Here is a 16,505-nt window from a genome sequence, read left to right as displayed (position 1 = left end):
CATTTCCATGAAGTTTGAAAAAATGATCAGTGTAATTATACTGACTGAACCCTGTTCTTTTCCTTTGAAAAAAATTGTTATCTTTAGTTCAGCACGGTTGGGTTCCCTGACATGATATTTCCCTGGCAAATATCTGAACTGATCTGTTATACTTTTAAACAGATTATGAAAATCTTTCTTCTAACATTGCTCATTCCATCTAAAAATTTAATAATGGTGCTTGCTTATAAGCACAGTTGAGTCTCCTGTGTAATTTGTAAGGCTGTAAAGCTTCACTCAGGGAATACTCATTGAATTGTTCTGTGGAAAGAATTTAATTGTTGTTGGCAACAAACCACACAAGGGAGAAAATGCGCTGAGAGCTGAAAATGAATCCCTGGATAAATGAATAAGCCAGCTAAATAATATACTTCAAAAGATACAAGCCAGTGGAAAGATGACCTGTGCACAGAGTAGGGTTAGCGTTTGTGATCAAACATATTTCCTGGAATTGGGTCTGATCCTCCATAATTGAGTCCAGCAGGCAAAGTTCTGCTTACTCCCCTCAGAGTGGGAGGAAGTATTTTGTGAACCAAGTGCAGGGCTTGATTGTGGGCATTTACCAAAACCCATGAGTAAAACTGGCATCTCCCTGGGTGGAGGACTGGGAGGGTAGAGGTAAGGTATAGTGGACTTGTGTCCAGCTCTATAAGCCCCTCTGGAGACCAGAAGGAAACAGGATCATAGATAGCTCCATCTCCTCTTTTGGTCCTTTTTAAGCTTCCATGATCCTAGGAACTGTGAAAGAGATTTACAAAAGCTGCTTGAGAGAAGCCTACTTCTTGTTTCCCTCCATGCCATCCTCCATGCCATTAATTGAATGAAACAGCTGTGTTTCAATTCGGTTTTGGATTTGGCTGTCTTGAATGCCAGTGATTCATTTCAGTGTTTCAGATCCCTCCTGTTTTCTTTCGTCTGAATCTCCTTCGAATCTGTCTTGAACGGGCTGCAAGCTTTGCACGGCCCTACCGCCCAGCCAAGCAGGGCCTGGAGTTTGGGGTTGCAGGGCCCCAGCAGGGAGCAGGATGGGGCCGTGGGTGGCTCGTCCAGGGGAAGGCAGCTGCTCTCTGTGCAGGTAAGGAGACTCCTGCACAGATCTCTGATCCCCGTCGTGCCAAGTTGCGGGGCAGGGAAGCAGCGCAGAGCAGCAAGCAAGCCTGCTGTTTGTTCCCTGCCACATGACCTGGCTCCGCAGGAAACAGAGATCCACGCTGGGGTCTCCTCACCACCGCTGCCTGCCCTGCACAGCTCCACGTCGCTGGGGCAGTGTGGGGCAGGCGGTGGCAGCGAAGGGACCCCAGACATGGATCTCTGCTCCCTGTGGAGCCGAGTTGCATGTCAGGGCAGCAGCGTACAGCTGTTTCCCTGCAAGCCTGGCTCTGAAACTGAAATTTTCCAAAACGTTTCAGATGCCTTGTTTTGTTTCGGAGATGTTTTGGAGCCTTCCATTTTTATTCAGATTCAGTGTTTCAGGTGCCAAAATGGCCCAAAACACCTCTGAAACAAAACAGCTGCCAAAATTTCACACAGCCCTATTGAACGTCCGAGCAAGGTTTTTTTTTTACATTTGTTAAGTCTCCCAGACTTTGGACACTTTAGACATTCAGACTGAAGTCAGTGAGACTACTCACGTGCTTAAATTTGCACATATACTTAGCTCACAGAATCTGGGCATTATATAGTGCCCGAAGAAAATGCCAGTGTGTGATCGATACCAGTTTAGCCACTGGAACTGTGGAGTGAAGCCAAGTTCCGTTGTGGACAAAAGGCACGGCGTACCGTCAACAAAATCCGTCATAGGAGAATACGCGCACATTTGGGATAAAGCCTTGAAATGCAAAAGTGGGTTATGTTAAATCTAAGTTTCTCTTTCCCTTGCACCCCTGTAGTTAGTTCTCTCTAAAATGAATCAGTCAAACAGTTAACATGCAATAATTTGAGAACAGGGAAGCCCACAGCCTGTGGACTGTACATACACAATTATAGGGTTGAGACTACCAGGCTATTGCAGTCTTCTCATTAGCTGAAATGTCCCTGGATGCTTTAGAAGACACTGGAATTATATTTAACTGACACCAACTGTTCTCCCAACATTTAAGGATTACTTTTATGTATGTTTTCTTTAGTCTCCTTTTTCTGATAGTAAGAATTCAACTGTTCCATTAACTTCATTTCCTCTGTGGTACTTTAGTATATAATTTTCTGAAATGATACACTGTAAAAAATTGTGTTGTGGTTTTCTCTGGCATCTCCAGTAATCCTCTAACTTCTGTATTTATTTCTTTTGCTTTATTTCCAGATGACCGACTTGGGTATTCAGTATTTGTCTAAAGTCTGCCATTACCTCCACTTCTTGGACATCTCAGGCTGTATATGTCTTACTGACAAAGTACTGAATTATCTTTGGAAAGGGTGTAAACAGCTCCGGATTTTGAAGATGCTGTACTGCCGAAATATTACCAAGTAAGATGTGCTCTGAGGCAAATTTCAGAAGCTGGTGTAAAATTGGAAAGAGTACAACTAAATATTATTGACAGGAGACAAAATATGGTTTTTAATGCATCTAGTGTTCAAGTGACATATGTCACAGCCTGGCCTTATCCTCCTCCTATAGCAAATAGGATTGCAACTGGGTCTCACATACTTTGAGCTGGTCGGGCTACTGTTTCTACCAACAGTTCACTGTTTCTAGCTCTGGGTCTGTTCAGATTTGGATCTATATTCCCTATGTCTACCAACCTTTATTTGGAAAGGGAGCTGCTTAGTGCCTTAAACCATAAAACCAGTTCTTTAGGCTTCCTGATCCAACAGGTGCTTTTAAAATTTCCTCAGAGCATTGTTACAGCTAGGAATGGGAAGTGGGGTGGGTCCTAATGTTAGGTGGCTGGGTAAGGACCCACAGTCTGACATCACAGCAATGCATTTGTATTGCTGTGGCCTACTCAGACCCACTCTTGCCACGATCCTGGCATAGAGACCCAGCTGTGGGCACTCAACCTCTTGAAAATCAGTGTGGAAGGCAAGCAAAACATTCAGGCTTATTCAAGGAATTTTTAAATCTTGGTCAATTTAAATGTTGAAAAACTGTTTCTGGATAAAATGAGAATTTTCAGAACCAAACTTGCTGTTTCTGTACACTGTCAAAACATGACATAAAAACCAGAAGAAATATGTTTTAATTTCATGCTTGCCCCCAAAACACCAAAAGATCATGCACACTTCATGTTCCTAAAGGAGTTCCTCTTTTATGTATCAACCAGTGACTTTTGGACCAGGGGTGGCCAACCTATTGCATGAGTGCCACAGACAATCTCTGCACATGGTACCTGGCACATCGGGGTGGGCACAGGTAGCACAGCAGCCAATAGGACAGGAAGCAGAAAGCAGAGCAGGAGATCAGGCTGAGAAAACAGGGCCGGAGGCAGAAAGCAGCAGAGGAGATCAGGAAAGAAGTACAGAGTAGGGAGCAAAAAGCAGAGCAGCATATTGGGCAGAGAAAGGGGGTCAGAGTGGCACTTGAGGAAGGCACAGGGCTAATTTGTGGCATGCCTGCCAAAAACGTTGGCCCCCACTATTCTAGACTTTGCTTAACGGTCAAGGCCAGCCCTATACGCAGCCAAGCATGTGTCATGTCACTGTGTCACATTCCATTTGTCTTGTAAGATTAAAATAAAAACAAAATGGAGTCACAACAACTTGTAGCTCAATTTAACTCCACCAAAAATAGAAGCAAATGAGGAATCCATTCTTTCCAGTACTAGACACTGTTAAAGAATAACACGTGATAGCAGGCTACAGACTTAGTTAAATAGTAATATAAAACAAAAGCAGCGTATGAAGCAGGCATCTCCTGATGCATATGTCCATATTTAGAGATTAATGAAATGGTAACTAATCCTATCTCTAAACTCCATAAAATACAGCACATAACCTCACGTGGGAGTAAGTGAGGCTGGTATAGAGTGCATTTTCTGCTGGAAGGGAAAATAGGTTGGTCCCTTGAGTAGTTTCTTTCAAAAGCAGGAAGGTATCAGTTGCAATTCATTTTGGACAGTCCCTGCGATAAACTAAAAAACTGCAGCTACAGAAAGTTACGGATGGAAAGGAGTCTTGCAGAAGTCACAGTAACACTGGAGGACATTTACAATAAAGTGTAGGACTCCTACTGCATCAAGTTAGCTGAAACACTAGGAATATTGAATACATTTTCTCTCCATACGGTTATTTTCTTGGGGGTGGAAGAGAAAGGAATGTTTCTGCCTCCATTCAAAGACCCCCACTAAACTGCCTGGTGCTTCCAACCAAAACATTGCTCGATTATGCTCAGTACTATGCTGGTTCACTCGGCAGCATTTTTAAGAGCAACAGGAGATGTTTCCTCCTTTTGTAGCTGTTACTTGTCTCAAACACTTAAGCTCAGCATCTCAGCTCATTAATCCCTGACTAATAAGGAATAAAAGCTTTGGCATTGGGAGATGATTGCTTTTAACTTTAATAGTTTGATATTGGTTATAAAAGGCTATTGCAGTAACACTTTCATAAAAGGAAACATTTTATAAATGTTTTCTGTGTGCTTAGTACATGTGAATGACAGAAAGGGAAGGCACTGGGACCTGAACAGTGTGGGCTCAGAAATGAAGGCAGCCAAAAGAGACCATACAAAGGATTAAGAACTAATCTCTCAGACATTCGCATTTTAGGAAACAAATAAAATATATAACAGCAAGCAGTTCTCTTCCTGACCACTGTACACTGATCTTTGTCAAATTTGACATGTGAAAACTTATTGAAGCACCTGGAGTGTCAAGTTTCAGTTCACAGGGAATGTCTACTTGAGCTGGAAACCATAATGATACAACTATTGCTGCTGGCGTGGCCTCAGAAGAGCTGGGATCTTATGTCACTTAAGTACTCCTACATAACCTGCCAGAGGTTTGGTGTATGCTTCCCACCTTTGCTGTTAGCTACCAGCTTTCCCCTTCCCTCCTTCTTTCATCTTTTCTAATCTTCTTGCTACAAACAATTCTCCTATCACCATTTTTAAGCTTTTTGCCTGTTTTGCTTTTGTTTTATTAATTAATCCAACTTATCAAATAGCAACTTTAACATTTAAAAATACATTCAGTGCCCTAATATACATGAAGACATATAACAAAAGTGCTCCCTTAACTCAGGACAGTGTTCACAGAGGAGTCTTGTGTTCCTATCTTTTCTTTCCTTCAGTCTCTGACAGGTGCTTTGTTTTAGTTGATGTTAAGCTTTTCTGTTTCTTCCTGTCTATATTCAACATAGTTAATCATTCACCACCTCTGTTTTTCTCAGAGCTTTGCATAATACAGAGTTCATCATCTTCTACTCAACTCTGCTTTTAAATTTTGTATTCCCAAATTCTTCTTAATTGTTGGCTTACAGAACTAGTATTCTCTTTCAATATACAACAACATTTCTCATTATTTTTGGTCTAAAGACAGAAGATTCTTCTTAGCAGATTACAGGAATGCCTACCAAATTTCGCAAATGAGCATCCTTTTCCTTCTTCCCTGTAGAACATGGGCTTGCCAGGACAGCTTTTCTGCTGCTGAAACTTTCCAAACTTTTTGAAACCAGTCAGTGATTTTAACAGGGGTGGGGGGTGATCTTTCTTTTCCAGGTTTTTCAGTTGTAATTCTTGCAGCCAGCAGGAGGTAAGCAAGTAAATTCTTAAGACACTTACATGTTGCAGAGGTCTCAGGAAGAGAAGACTAAAGGTGCATCCAGATGAGCATGGTTGTGTGGTACATGGCGCCACATATTGCACACGCTGGTGTTCTCTACGCTGCAAGGGCACACTGGCCGAGCATGTGCAGTGCCAGGTTTTTCTACAGGCTTTTTTGACTGCTGGATATTCAGGGATTAAAAAAAAAACTCTGGGGAAAAAAAAACCCAGAGCAACGCATGCTCAGCCAGCACGTGCTGCTGAAAAGCAGAGTTGGGCCGGCTGTAGCCACACTCCACTGCCAGCCAGGCTTTGCTCACCAGAGTTGCCACAGCTGCAGCCCTGGGAGGCCCCTGGGACCCCAGGTAAAGGCTGCTGGGGCCAGCACTGTGCTGACCCCAACCTCTCCTGCCCCACCTGGGGCAACTTGCCATGTGCCAAAGCATGCATGGCATGGGCATTCCCCAGGGACAAGTAGCAGCGGCACAAGGTACACTGCCACTACCTGTCCCCAGGGAACCAAATGTCCACACACATCTGGACGCGCCCTAAGGGGTTGTCTGGTAGATAGCATCCTGTTATTTCCCTCACATCTCTAACCTGATCCTGGGACATGCCTACCAGATGTGACAGAAGCTGCCGAATCCAGCAATAGCCTGTTCCTGGACCATGAATACATTTACTTTTAAAGGGGGAGAGAGAACATCGACACAAGATTTTAAAATTATTTTCTTTTATTATTGTGTAGATGGATGTATGAGGACCATTGTTTCAGACAGTTTCCCATTCTTCAGCACTCATTTCTGATTTAGTAGCTAATTTTGTCATCAATAATGCTTATTCTTCTCTGCTGAGCTTTACATTTCTTTGGGCATATGTTAAAAAGTGTCTCAGTTGCAGATATTGGAAAAATGGGATTTTAACGACTCCTATGGTACACTGTATTTCTTCCAAAGATCCAACTACCCGTTCTTTGAATATTCCAGAATTTGTGACACTGATATATGTTCCCAGGTACTGAAGCTTCCTCATATGTTACTAAGACTATATTCTTCTTCTTATATATAGGTACTAAAGGTGACAGGAATGAGCTTAATTTCTTATACATGATATCTCAAATTTTCATTTTTCCTGTCTTAAGGGGTGGTTGTATACTGAATTTGGCCTGGATGATTTTTTCAACCATGTTAAGTTAGAAATTTAGTTTGCGAATACCACCACCTCACAGTAAGCACCGGGTAAAGACAGAGCAGACATTGTCCAGCAGTCAGCGTTGGCTGGCTTGGTAAAAATGCTCAACTGTTTGGAAGCTTCGTTTCCTTTTCATTCGCTGGCAGTCTCCTCCTCAAAACTTCCCTTATTTTTAATAGTAAGAAGTACCATGTATTTGCCGCCTTAGATTATGCGCACTTTGGGACAAGGATTGTGTCTCTGTATATGTTTAGGAAGTGGTTGGCTCAAATTATTAATGTTGTGGAGGCTCTCAAAGTCTTGTCTTGTTCAGGGCCTCCTCTTGAGACTTCCTTTGTCCTGGGAACATTCACAGTGGCCAGGGGCAGCTAGGAGAGAGCTGTGCCTGGAACTGTCCTTGCCACCCTGAACATCAGCTTGAGATGCTATCAAGAGCAATGCAAGCAATCTTTCCTCCCCACTAGGAGCTAAGAACTAGGGGGCCCATGAACTAGATCCAAGAAAAGACTTAACGTGCATAAAGCAGGACTTAGGTATGTAAGTCTGAAATCGTGATCCAAAACCTCACCTCAGCAGGTGAAGAATAGGTTAAATTGATCTGTAAAGTGGAATGTGTGTCTGTACCCTTTAGTGTTAGGTCTCCAGGAGCCTGAAGGTCTGCTTTTGGGCAGAAGTGCCTCCAGCCTGCTGGGCTCTTTGGCACTAAAATCTATCACATATACAAACCCTATTGGGATAAACACACTAGATCTAATTCCTCTGTCTCTTTTCTGATGTGCCCAATCCACATGCATCTAGACTACATGTAGTACTTCCAGGGTGAGATGGCAGCTGAGCAGTGGTTTTGAGGAGCTCAGTTTTGGATGAAGGCACCTAACATGGCAGTTAGATGTTTGCATCCTTCCTCAGTCTTTCTGTGGCTTTCAATTTGGGACCTCACACTCACACTTAACTCATCTAGGCATGCCCAACTGAGTGACTGGGCCACTGCATTTTATGTTTAATGCTGAAGGCAATAGTTTCTTTGATTTGAGATTATGTTCTGGATTAAGGCAATTATTGTAACAATTGTTGCTTTTCAAAAGATGCTACATATAAAATAAGGTTTTATATTAGTGGGTTTATAACAATTGAAGATCTGACCTTGAGGGTTTTACACTGTTACAAGATTGGGTAGAAACTGTTTATGCAATGTGGTTATTTTTAATGTTTTGTTTCAGACAAGCTGTTCTAAAATACTCAGCCAAGATAGAGAAGCAAGAATACAGCAATGCTGAACCTCCTTCATGGTTTGGGTATAATCAGCCTAGTACTGTGGTCAAGCCCCAGAAAAAACACACAACAGGAACTGAAAAAGCAAAATTGTGGATTCCGAATGAAAATGAAGAAGCTGCATAATATCTTTTATATTTTAACCATACTTTTTTTTTTTTTTTTTTTTAAGGGAATAGTCATTTAATAAAAGGAGTTCTTTCTAGTTGAACTGGTAAGGGTTAGTGCAAGTCAAGTCTTTGTAGCAGGATAATTGAGGCCTACATTTTAGGGCTGTCAACTAATCACCATTAACAAGCATAATTAATGCATTAGTTTTTTTAATTCATTTTTTTAACATGCATTAATTGCTACTGCTGGGTCCTGTGTATTGGGGGAAAACTGCCCCCCCCCCACCCCCCGGCCAGCAAGCAGCCAGGCAGGGTCCTAGAAGCAGACTTAGCAGCTCAATGCAGGTAAGTGTATGGGGGGGCAGGGGTTGGACAGCCAGGTCTTGGGGACTGTTTAGGGTGGGGCAGGGAGGGGAGGGGGGCAGGTGCCTGCTGCCCCTAGAGGAAGCTCTCAGGGCACTGGGTCTGTGTTAGGGCAGGGTGAGGTGCCTTTTGAAGGTGGTGGGGAGCTCCGGCATGGAGCTGGTGCCCCATGCTTGCAGGGGCTAGGCAGCCCCAGGTGATGCTGTTGGGGGGAGTAGGGGGCTGTAGGGGTCAGGAGTGCAGGGCACCAGCAGTGCCAAGGGGTGAGGGTTGGGAATGAGGTGTGCCCCCAACATGTGTCCTCTTTTTTGTAATTGAAAAAATGCTAACCCTGGTTTTGACCCTTTTCACATACTGTATTTAATCACTAGGCAGAAATTAGCACAGTTCTGCTCTGTTCTTCTGGTAGTGAGTAAATAAATAGCAGAAAGATATAATGGAACAAAGCAAGCTGTGGGCGTTTTGAATGGGAAGATTATTTATAAAAAAACTTGCGGATGGTTCTGTGGATAAAAAGACTTATCTGTAGCTGTTGCAAGGCTGAGCTGCAATATAATCAAAGCACCTCAAGTCTGCAGTACTACCTATGTGCTAAACATGCTTTTGGTGCCATTCCTCTTGCTACAGATAACCCAATGACAGCAAATGAATCTGGTGAGCTGAGACACAGTACACTTACTGAGTTTCAGAATTGCTGCAAGCTCATGGATAAAATGAAGTACAACAGCTTAACCAATGCTACTGCAAAATGAACAGCTATGGACTGCACACCACTCAACATTGTAAATGACAGAGGGCTGACAGAGGTTATTCAAATTGCATCTTTTAATCAGTCAAACCTTGCCCTTCCAAGGAACCATTGCATCACAAATACATGACCTATATCACAACAAGGAGGCTACTAATTTGGAGCTGTTGAAAAATGCACAAGATGTTGCTTTGACTGGTGATCACTGGACATCCTTGAGCAATCACAGCTATCTTAGAGTCATGATACACCTGACTGATGCTGCATGGACACTGCAGTCATTTGCTTCAACAGAGAGACATTATGCTGAAACGTGCAGAGAGTTTCTTGGACGTTCCAACAGAACAGAATATTCAAGAAAAGGTAACAGCAATTAGCACTAACAGTGCATGTAATCTGACAGCAGCAGCCAGTCACTTGCCTTTTGAACACATGATGAGCATCACTCACAGTCTGCAGTGATCCATCACAGTCCTGCTCAGTGCTGGGGGTTTTGAAAATGTGCTAGCAAAATGTAGAAAAATTGTGGACCATTTCAAACACAGCCCAGGTTAACAGTACAGAGCTAAAACCACAACAAGCTGCAAATGGACAGAAACAAGAACCTCTTGTACAAGGTATTTCTACCAGACAGAATTCCACATTGGGTACGGTTCGGCGCCTGCTAAGAAATAAAGCCGCTATCACAGCCATGTTAGCTCTTCAAAAGCACAATCTATCAGTGCTCCCAAGTAGTGATTTTGGAAAACTGCAAAAGCTAGAAACAGTACTTAAGTCCTGCAGGTTTATGACTGAACTCCTTCGAGAACTGTACGTCTCCTTCTCCACGATTTTACCTGCACTCTACTATGTATTTCATCTTATGGCTGTCTCGGGTGACGACCCAGCATATGTTGCTCAATTTAAGAACACTTTCACTGCAGATTTAACAAACTACAAAGTAGCAATATGAGATTTCTAAAAATAGCTATAGCGCTTAACCCAAGGTTTAAGAATCTGAAGTGCCTTCCAAAATCTGAGAGGGACGAGGTGTGGAGCGTGCTGGCAGAAGTCTTAAAAGAGCGGCACTCCGATGTGGAAACTACAGAAACTGAACCACCACAAAAGAAAATTGGCCTTCTGTTGGTGGCATTTGACTTGGATGATGAAAATGAAGGTGTCTTGGTCCGCACTGCCTTGGATCATTATAAAGCAGAGCCCATCATCACCATGGAGGCATGTCCTCTGCAATGGTGCTTGAAGCATGAAGGGGCTTACGAAAGTTTAGCACATCTAGCACATACGTACCTTGCAACGTGGGCTACAACAGTGCCGTTCAAATGACTGTTTTCGCTTTCAGGTGACATTGTAAATAAGAAACATGCAGCATTATCTCCCGAGAACAGAAACCACCTTATTTGTCTAAGTGACTGGCTGAAATGCAGCAAGGTTCATTGAAAAATACTATTTCTTTTGTTTACCATTTTTACAGCGCAATTATTTCTAATAAAAATAATAATATAAAGTGAGGACTGTACAGTTTGTATTCTGTATTGTCATTGAAATCAATTTATTTGACAATATAGAAAAACATCCAAAAATGTTTATAACAAATTGGGATTCTATTATTGTTTAACTATGCAATTAATATTGTGATTAATCACAAATGGGTTTTTTATCTCACGATTTGTTGCAATTAATTTTTTTTTAATTGTTTGACAGCGCTACTTCATTTACAATTACTGCAGAGAAACAGAATTATTAACTTTCACGTCAGGTTAAATTTCAGATGATGATTCAAGCTGCCTTCATTTTTCAGTAGCGAGGAGCATGCATGAAGACAGCACTGGATACTGCTCTGGAATGTAAATGGGTCTGGCGTCACTGTGATGCTAAATGGGGCCTCAGCCAGCCCCAATGAAGGGACAAACATCTTGAATTTGCACAGACCTCAGCACCTTCCAGGATTAGCTCTCATCAAGGACAGTGTTTTGTGACCAGATATACTCTTTGTGCCATCAGATAGCCACATGCACACCCACTGCAGCAATTAAAGCTCAGGCTCACAAGATGAAAATCTCTCTCCCAGTAATGTTAACTGTCTGTGTGATACATAACAGAATCACAGAGTTGGAATGTACCTCAGGATCATCTCTTCCAACCCCTGCACAAATGCAAGACATGTTATTGCTCAGCCAGCACAGACAACTTACAGTGGAGCCAGAAATGGACAGAATTAGAAGAGTTGTAGCTCTGTGTCCACCTTCAGAAAAAAACAAGTATTAGAAAGCTAAGAGAAAAGTGGTCTGAAAGAGGACAGAGCAAAAGAAGTGCTCGTAGCATGGCTCCAAGAGAGTGCAAAGACAGTATTTTGTGTGAAGCTCTGTTTGATCCTACTGTGTTCAGAGAAACAGGACTTGTGAGCATATATTGTAATTAAAAGGATCACAACAAAGTAGTACTTGATTCTCCCATCAATTACTAGTATAAGCAACTCGCAAAGCTGCTAACTTTGGGAACTAACTGCTCAGGACAAAAGGTGTCACAGTTATTTTGTGTCTTCCAATAAACAGCCACCCTTATGAGAACAAAGAGCAGTGGTCCGGGGAGAGGAGGGAGAGAATGACTCTGGACAACCTCAGAACCAAATCCATGGTCTTCAATGATCGCCTTTTCAAAGAGGGAGAAGAAGAAAGTTTAAATGAACTTGCTGCTCTCAGCTGGAGCAACAAACTCTTCCCGTTGCTTAGTAAGGATTGTGCAGCCACGACATCCAGTAAATTCCCAGTGTCACAACTGATTTTTTTTTCTTTCAAAGCAAGACGAAGACCAATAGCACGAGACTCAGAAATAGCTGTTTTGGCTTTGGTCTTTATTTTCAAGTGTCAATGCAGAACACTTCTGAGAAAAATTCAGGAACACAAACCTTTAAAAAAAATAATATCAGGAAATTCAAACTTCTTGTAATGAGCTTTATTTAACTTGAAATGACAAATATAAAAAATAATCAAAGTCCTTCACAACAATAAAAAAGCACAAATATATATCAGTGGGGGCATGCAGTGACTGTTGTGGTTTTTAATCTGACTGAACTAAGGTTTCATAGTTGGTAGGATCAGAGGGACCTGAGCAGATCATCACGTCCGACCCCCTGCCACGGCAGGAAAGAGTACTGGGGTCAAACAACTCCAGCAAGGTGTACATCTAGCCTCCTCTTAAAGACCCCCAGGGTAGAAGTCTGCACCACTTCTCTTGGAAGTTGGTTCCAGACCCTAGCCGCCCTGACCGTGAAGTAGCGCCTCCTGATATCTAACCTAAACCTACCCTCTGCCAGCTTGTGACCGTTATTCCTGGTCACTCCTGGTAGTGCTCAGGGGAACAGGGACTTCCCCAGTGCCTGCTGATCCCCTCTGACTAGTTTGTAACAGGCCACTAGATCCCCCCTCAGCCTTCTCTTGTGGAGGCTGAACAGGTTCAGGTCCCGTAGCCTCTCCTCATAGGGCCTGCCCTGCTGCCCCCAATCATGCAAGTGGCCCTCCTCTGGACCCTCTCCATGTTGTCCACATCCCTCTTGAAGTGCGGTGCCCAGAACTGGACGCAGTACTCCAGCTGCGGCCTGACCAATGCCGCATAGAGGGGGAGGATCACCTCCCTGGACCTGCCTGAGATGCATCTGTGGATGCATGACAAGGTACAGTAGGCCTTCCTGACTGCTTCCCCACACTGTTGGCCCATGTTCATCTTGGAATCAATGACGACTCCACGATCCTTTTCTGCATCTGCAGTAACAAGAAAGGAGTTCCCCAGCCTGTAGGTATGGTGCTGGTTCTTCCTCCCCAGGTGCAGCACCTTGCATTTGTCAGTGTTGAAACCCATCCTATTCACGTCCGCCCACCCTTGTAACCTGTCTTAGTCCAACTGTAGCCTATTTCTCCCATCTAGCGTGCCCACATCCCCCCACATCTTAGTGTCATCTGCAAATTTGAAGGTGCTTTTTATCCCCTCATCCAAGTCACTGATGAAGATGTTGAACAGTGCAGGCCCAAGGACCGAGCCCTAGGGAACCCCACTGCCCTCATCCCTCCAGGTCAAAAATGACCCGTCCACCACCACTCTCTGGGCGTGGCCCTCCAGCCAGTTAGTGACCCATTTGAGTGTGTAGGTTAGGTGTCAACGCCACAGTCTCCTAGTTTTTTAATGAGAACGGGGTGAGACAGTGTCGAAAGCCTTCCTAAAGTCTAGAAAGACTACGTCCACTGCTACCCCTGCATCTAATGATTTTGTGACCTGGTCCTAGAAGGCCACCAGGTTGGTCTGATAGGACCTGCTTCTAATGAATGGTTGCCCCTAAGCATAAGCTCCCCTGCTGGCCCCTCGTGGACATGTGCCAGGATAATTCTCTCAAAAAGCTTCCCCATGATTGAGGTAAGACTAACTGGCCTACAGTTTCCTGGATCCTCCTTCCTCCCTTTTTTGAAGATGGGAACCATGCTGGCCCTCTTCCAGTCCTCTGGCACCACACCAGAGCACCACGAGTGCTCGTAAAGCTGTGTCAGGGGTCCCACAATGACCTCTGCTAATTCCCTCAGTACTTTGGGGTGGAGATCATCTGGACCAGTTGATTTAAATTTGTCCTCTCTCTTATCTACTGTATATGGACCACTGAACAAATATAACTGAGGGTAGCGCAGCAGTATATAAAAAGTACCTCTGGGCCAACAAACAGGCCAATTACAAACAAAGCTGGAGCTGGGAACTCTTCTTTTCCTTGCTTCCCCCATAATCACCATTAGGTCACAAAATTTTTAAAATGTACTACCACAAGTATTTATAGCTCTGTGACTAACACCACCTTATAGCATGCAGACAGAGAGGCTTTTCGAAGTAGAGACCACAAGCAAAATCAGACCCACTGGAACACGCACAAAGCCAGAGACAGCTTCCCTGAACTGCTCTCCTTCTCGATGGGCAAGGCAGGAAAGAACTCATTTACTTCCTGCTGTTTGGGGGTTTGTTACTTGTTCTGCTTCTGCAAAACTGAAAATGAAAACAGACTTTGGTTCTCAAGCAGCAGTGCCTGGGAAGCTTATGCTGTAGGGAATGGTTCCTTGTCAAAAGGCCAGATGAGATGCATTTTAAACTGGTTTCTGAAAGTCCAGTTTTAGGAGGCTGCCCTTTTAATCAGCCAGACCACTAGTGCTTTTTATATTGATTTCAAAATATTCTTTTCAAATTCTTTTGCTTGCAATTGTGCAAGTCACTTAAGTAAGGGAGTGCCCAAGCACCCAGGAGAGCATGGAGAGTCTTCCAAGTCTCTCTCACATGCCTGTGCCAGCCCCTCTGACAACAGGTTACTCTGCTGCTGCTTCATTCCTGCTCCTCATAGGAAAGAGCAGATCTTACAGCCCCCCCCCAAGTACATGGATGGAGTCAAAGAGAATCATCATTGCCTCCTGCTAGGCACAGTCACTATATTTCTTGTAATCAACAACAAAAAAACAGACAGTGCAGTACTGGGGGGTGATTAGTACCCTGACAAGTAATGAGGCCTTTTCACTCAAATATTTACATGCAAGTGGGTTTTTTTATTCCATATCTTGTCTCATTATAACCAAGTACAAGACTTCAGACAGACTGAATCAGTACTTCGGGTATGACTAATGCCTTCCAGTGTACAAGTCAATTCACCCCTGAAAAGATTTTTCCAAAGGAGGAGTATTATTTGCAGGATTTCCCTAAACAAGTCATTCAGAAATTGCCAACATACCACCATGCTAATTAGAAGGAAACTGAGAAATGGTATATGGTCAAAATGGCACAGGGAGTCATGCTTGTTAATGCTAATGATACCTCGGACACATTTTTTGCTAAGAACACAGTCATGTCTGTAGAGAGAAAGGACACTGAGCTTAGAGCAAAGGAGAGCCAGGACAAGACAAGGAAGAGATGGGAGTCATCAATATTTGCTGTTCACTGGATGCCATCAGTGACAGCTGTGCGCTATGCATGGAGAGCAGCAACATGAACACACACAAGTCAGGTCCAGAATTCCCCGTCCTTAAGGAAATAAGTCTCATAAGTTCATAGCCCACACTTAAATACTCTTCTGAGTTAGCATGCATTTTTTATCCTCCACTCTCAGCTGACACTTTGCTTAAATGCAGCTGTAACTTGGAGTTGCCTGTTAATTTGGTGCTGGGAGCATCCTGGAAGATGAAAGAATTTCAACCCCTAAGGCAAAAGAAGAAGAGATGGAGAGAACTAGCCATAAGATACCTAATGTTAAATAAAGAAGGGGCTCTATTCACTAAAGTACCAGTGGTAACAGAGTATCATTATAACATCAAGTAAGGTTTAAAACCTCGAAGATGTCTGGTGTGAATCCACAGGACAAAAGGGATAGGGCTTTGCCACACATCAGCTGCTCTGCAATAACTGCACAGGTGTTGGCTCTTATTTAGTAGGTGGGGAAGCTAAACCGTGGCAGTGAAAGACGGGTAAATTCAGTTTTACCCGCCCATAGAGAAAGACCACGCACACGGGCAGTTACCACAGAGCAACTGACACAGCAAAGCTTTTTATGTTCAGGAAATTTTTGATGCGTCTATACCCCCACACAGGGGCAGGCAGTTATTTCAGGCAGAGGACCGCTTAATGAGGTTTGGTGAGCTGTCAAGGGCCGCATGCGTAGCCCCGCCCCTTGACAGGTGCCCCGCCCCCTGAACAGTCTTGGGAATGGAAGTCCCACCCCTAACTCCTGACCAAGGCCATCAGAAGTTCCTCCCCTTGGCCCCTGGAAATACTCCTTTGTGGACCAGAAAAAAACAAATCATACACTAGAAAGTCAAAACCTACTATAACACATTTTAATTTGATTACAAAAAATATTTTTGTCATGATTTGTGTTTGTGTGCTGTATGTAGAGGCGATCGCATAATAATTCAAAAATAAATTCTCAGTCTTTTATGGTGTGGGGGTGGTTTGGGGTGTGTGTTTGCATGTGTGTGTATATGGTGGGGGAGGTGGGTATGGTGGGGTGTGAGGGGGTTTGTGAAGAGGTGCGGCTGAGAGGGGGCATAGGCCATGTTGGGGGGTTGTGTGGCATTTG

General features: G+C 43.6%; 2 protein-coding genes and 1 pseudogene across 6 annotated transcripts in view; 2 read left to right on the top strand and 1 right to left on the bottom strand.

The window, feature by feature from the left end:
* Positions 1 to 8,689, top strand: part of FBXL13 (F-box and leucine rich repeat protein 13) — a 195,991-nt gene extending 187,302 nt beyond the window's left edge. For all 3 annotated transcript variants that reach the window (XM_090041955.1, XM_090041954.1, XM_090041956.1), the window contains 2 exons: positions 2,339 to 2,502; positions 8,146 to 8,689. In XM_090041955.1, the coding sequence (XP_089898081.1) occupies positions 2,339 to 2,502; positions 8,146 to 8,323 (342 nt within the window). In that variant the 3' untranslated portion in view covers positions 8,324 to 8,689. The remainder of the gene's footprint in view (positions 1 to 2,338; positions 2,503 to 8,145) is intronic.
* LOC149865542 (E3 SUMO-protein ligase ZBED1-like) lies at positions 8,647 to 12,446 on the top strand (annotated as a pseudogene).
* The window catches only part of FAM185A (family with sequence similarity 185 member A), a 71,744-nt gene continuing 67,587 nt past the window's right edge, over positions 12,349 to 16,505 (bottom strand). For all 3 annotated transcript variants that reach the window (XR_016441724.1, XR_016441725.1, XM_090041952.1), the window contains one exon: positions 12,349 to 15,628. The gene's annotated coding sequence lies outside the window, so the exon portion shown is untranslated. The remainder of the gene's footprint in view (positions 15,629 to 16,505) is intronic.

Source organism: Crocodylus siamensis, chromosome 4 (assembly GCF_052110815.1).
Source record: "Crocodylus siamensis isolate JL-2025a chromosome 4, ASM5211081v1, whole genome shotgun sequence".
Lineage (NCBI taxonomy): Eukaryota > Metazoa > Chordata > Crocodylia > Crocodylidae > Crocodylus > Crocodylus siamensis.
The sequence above is the reverse complement of the archived record's forward strand: the minus strand, read 5'-3'. Positions and strand labels throughout refer to the sequence as shown.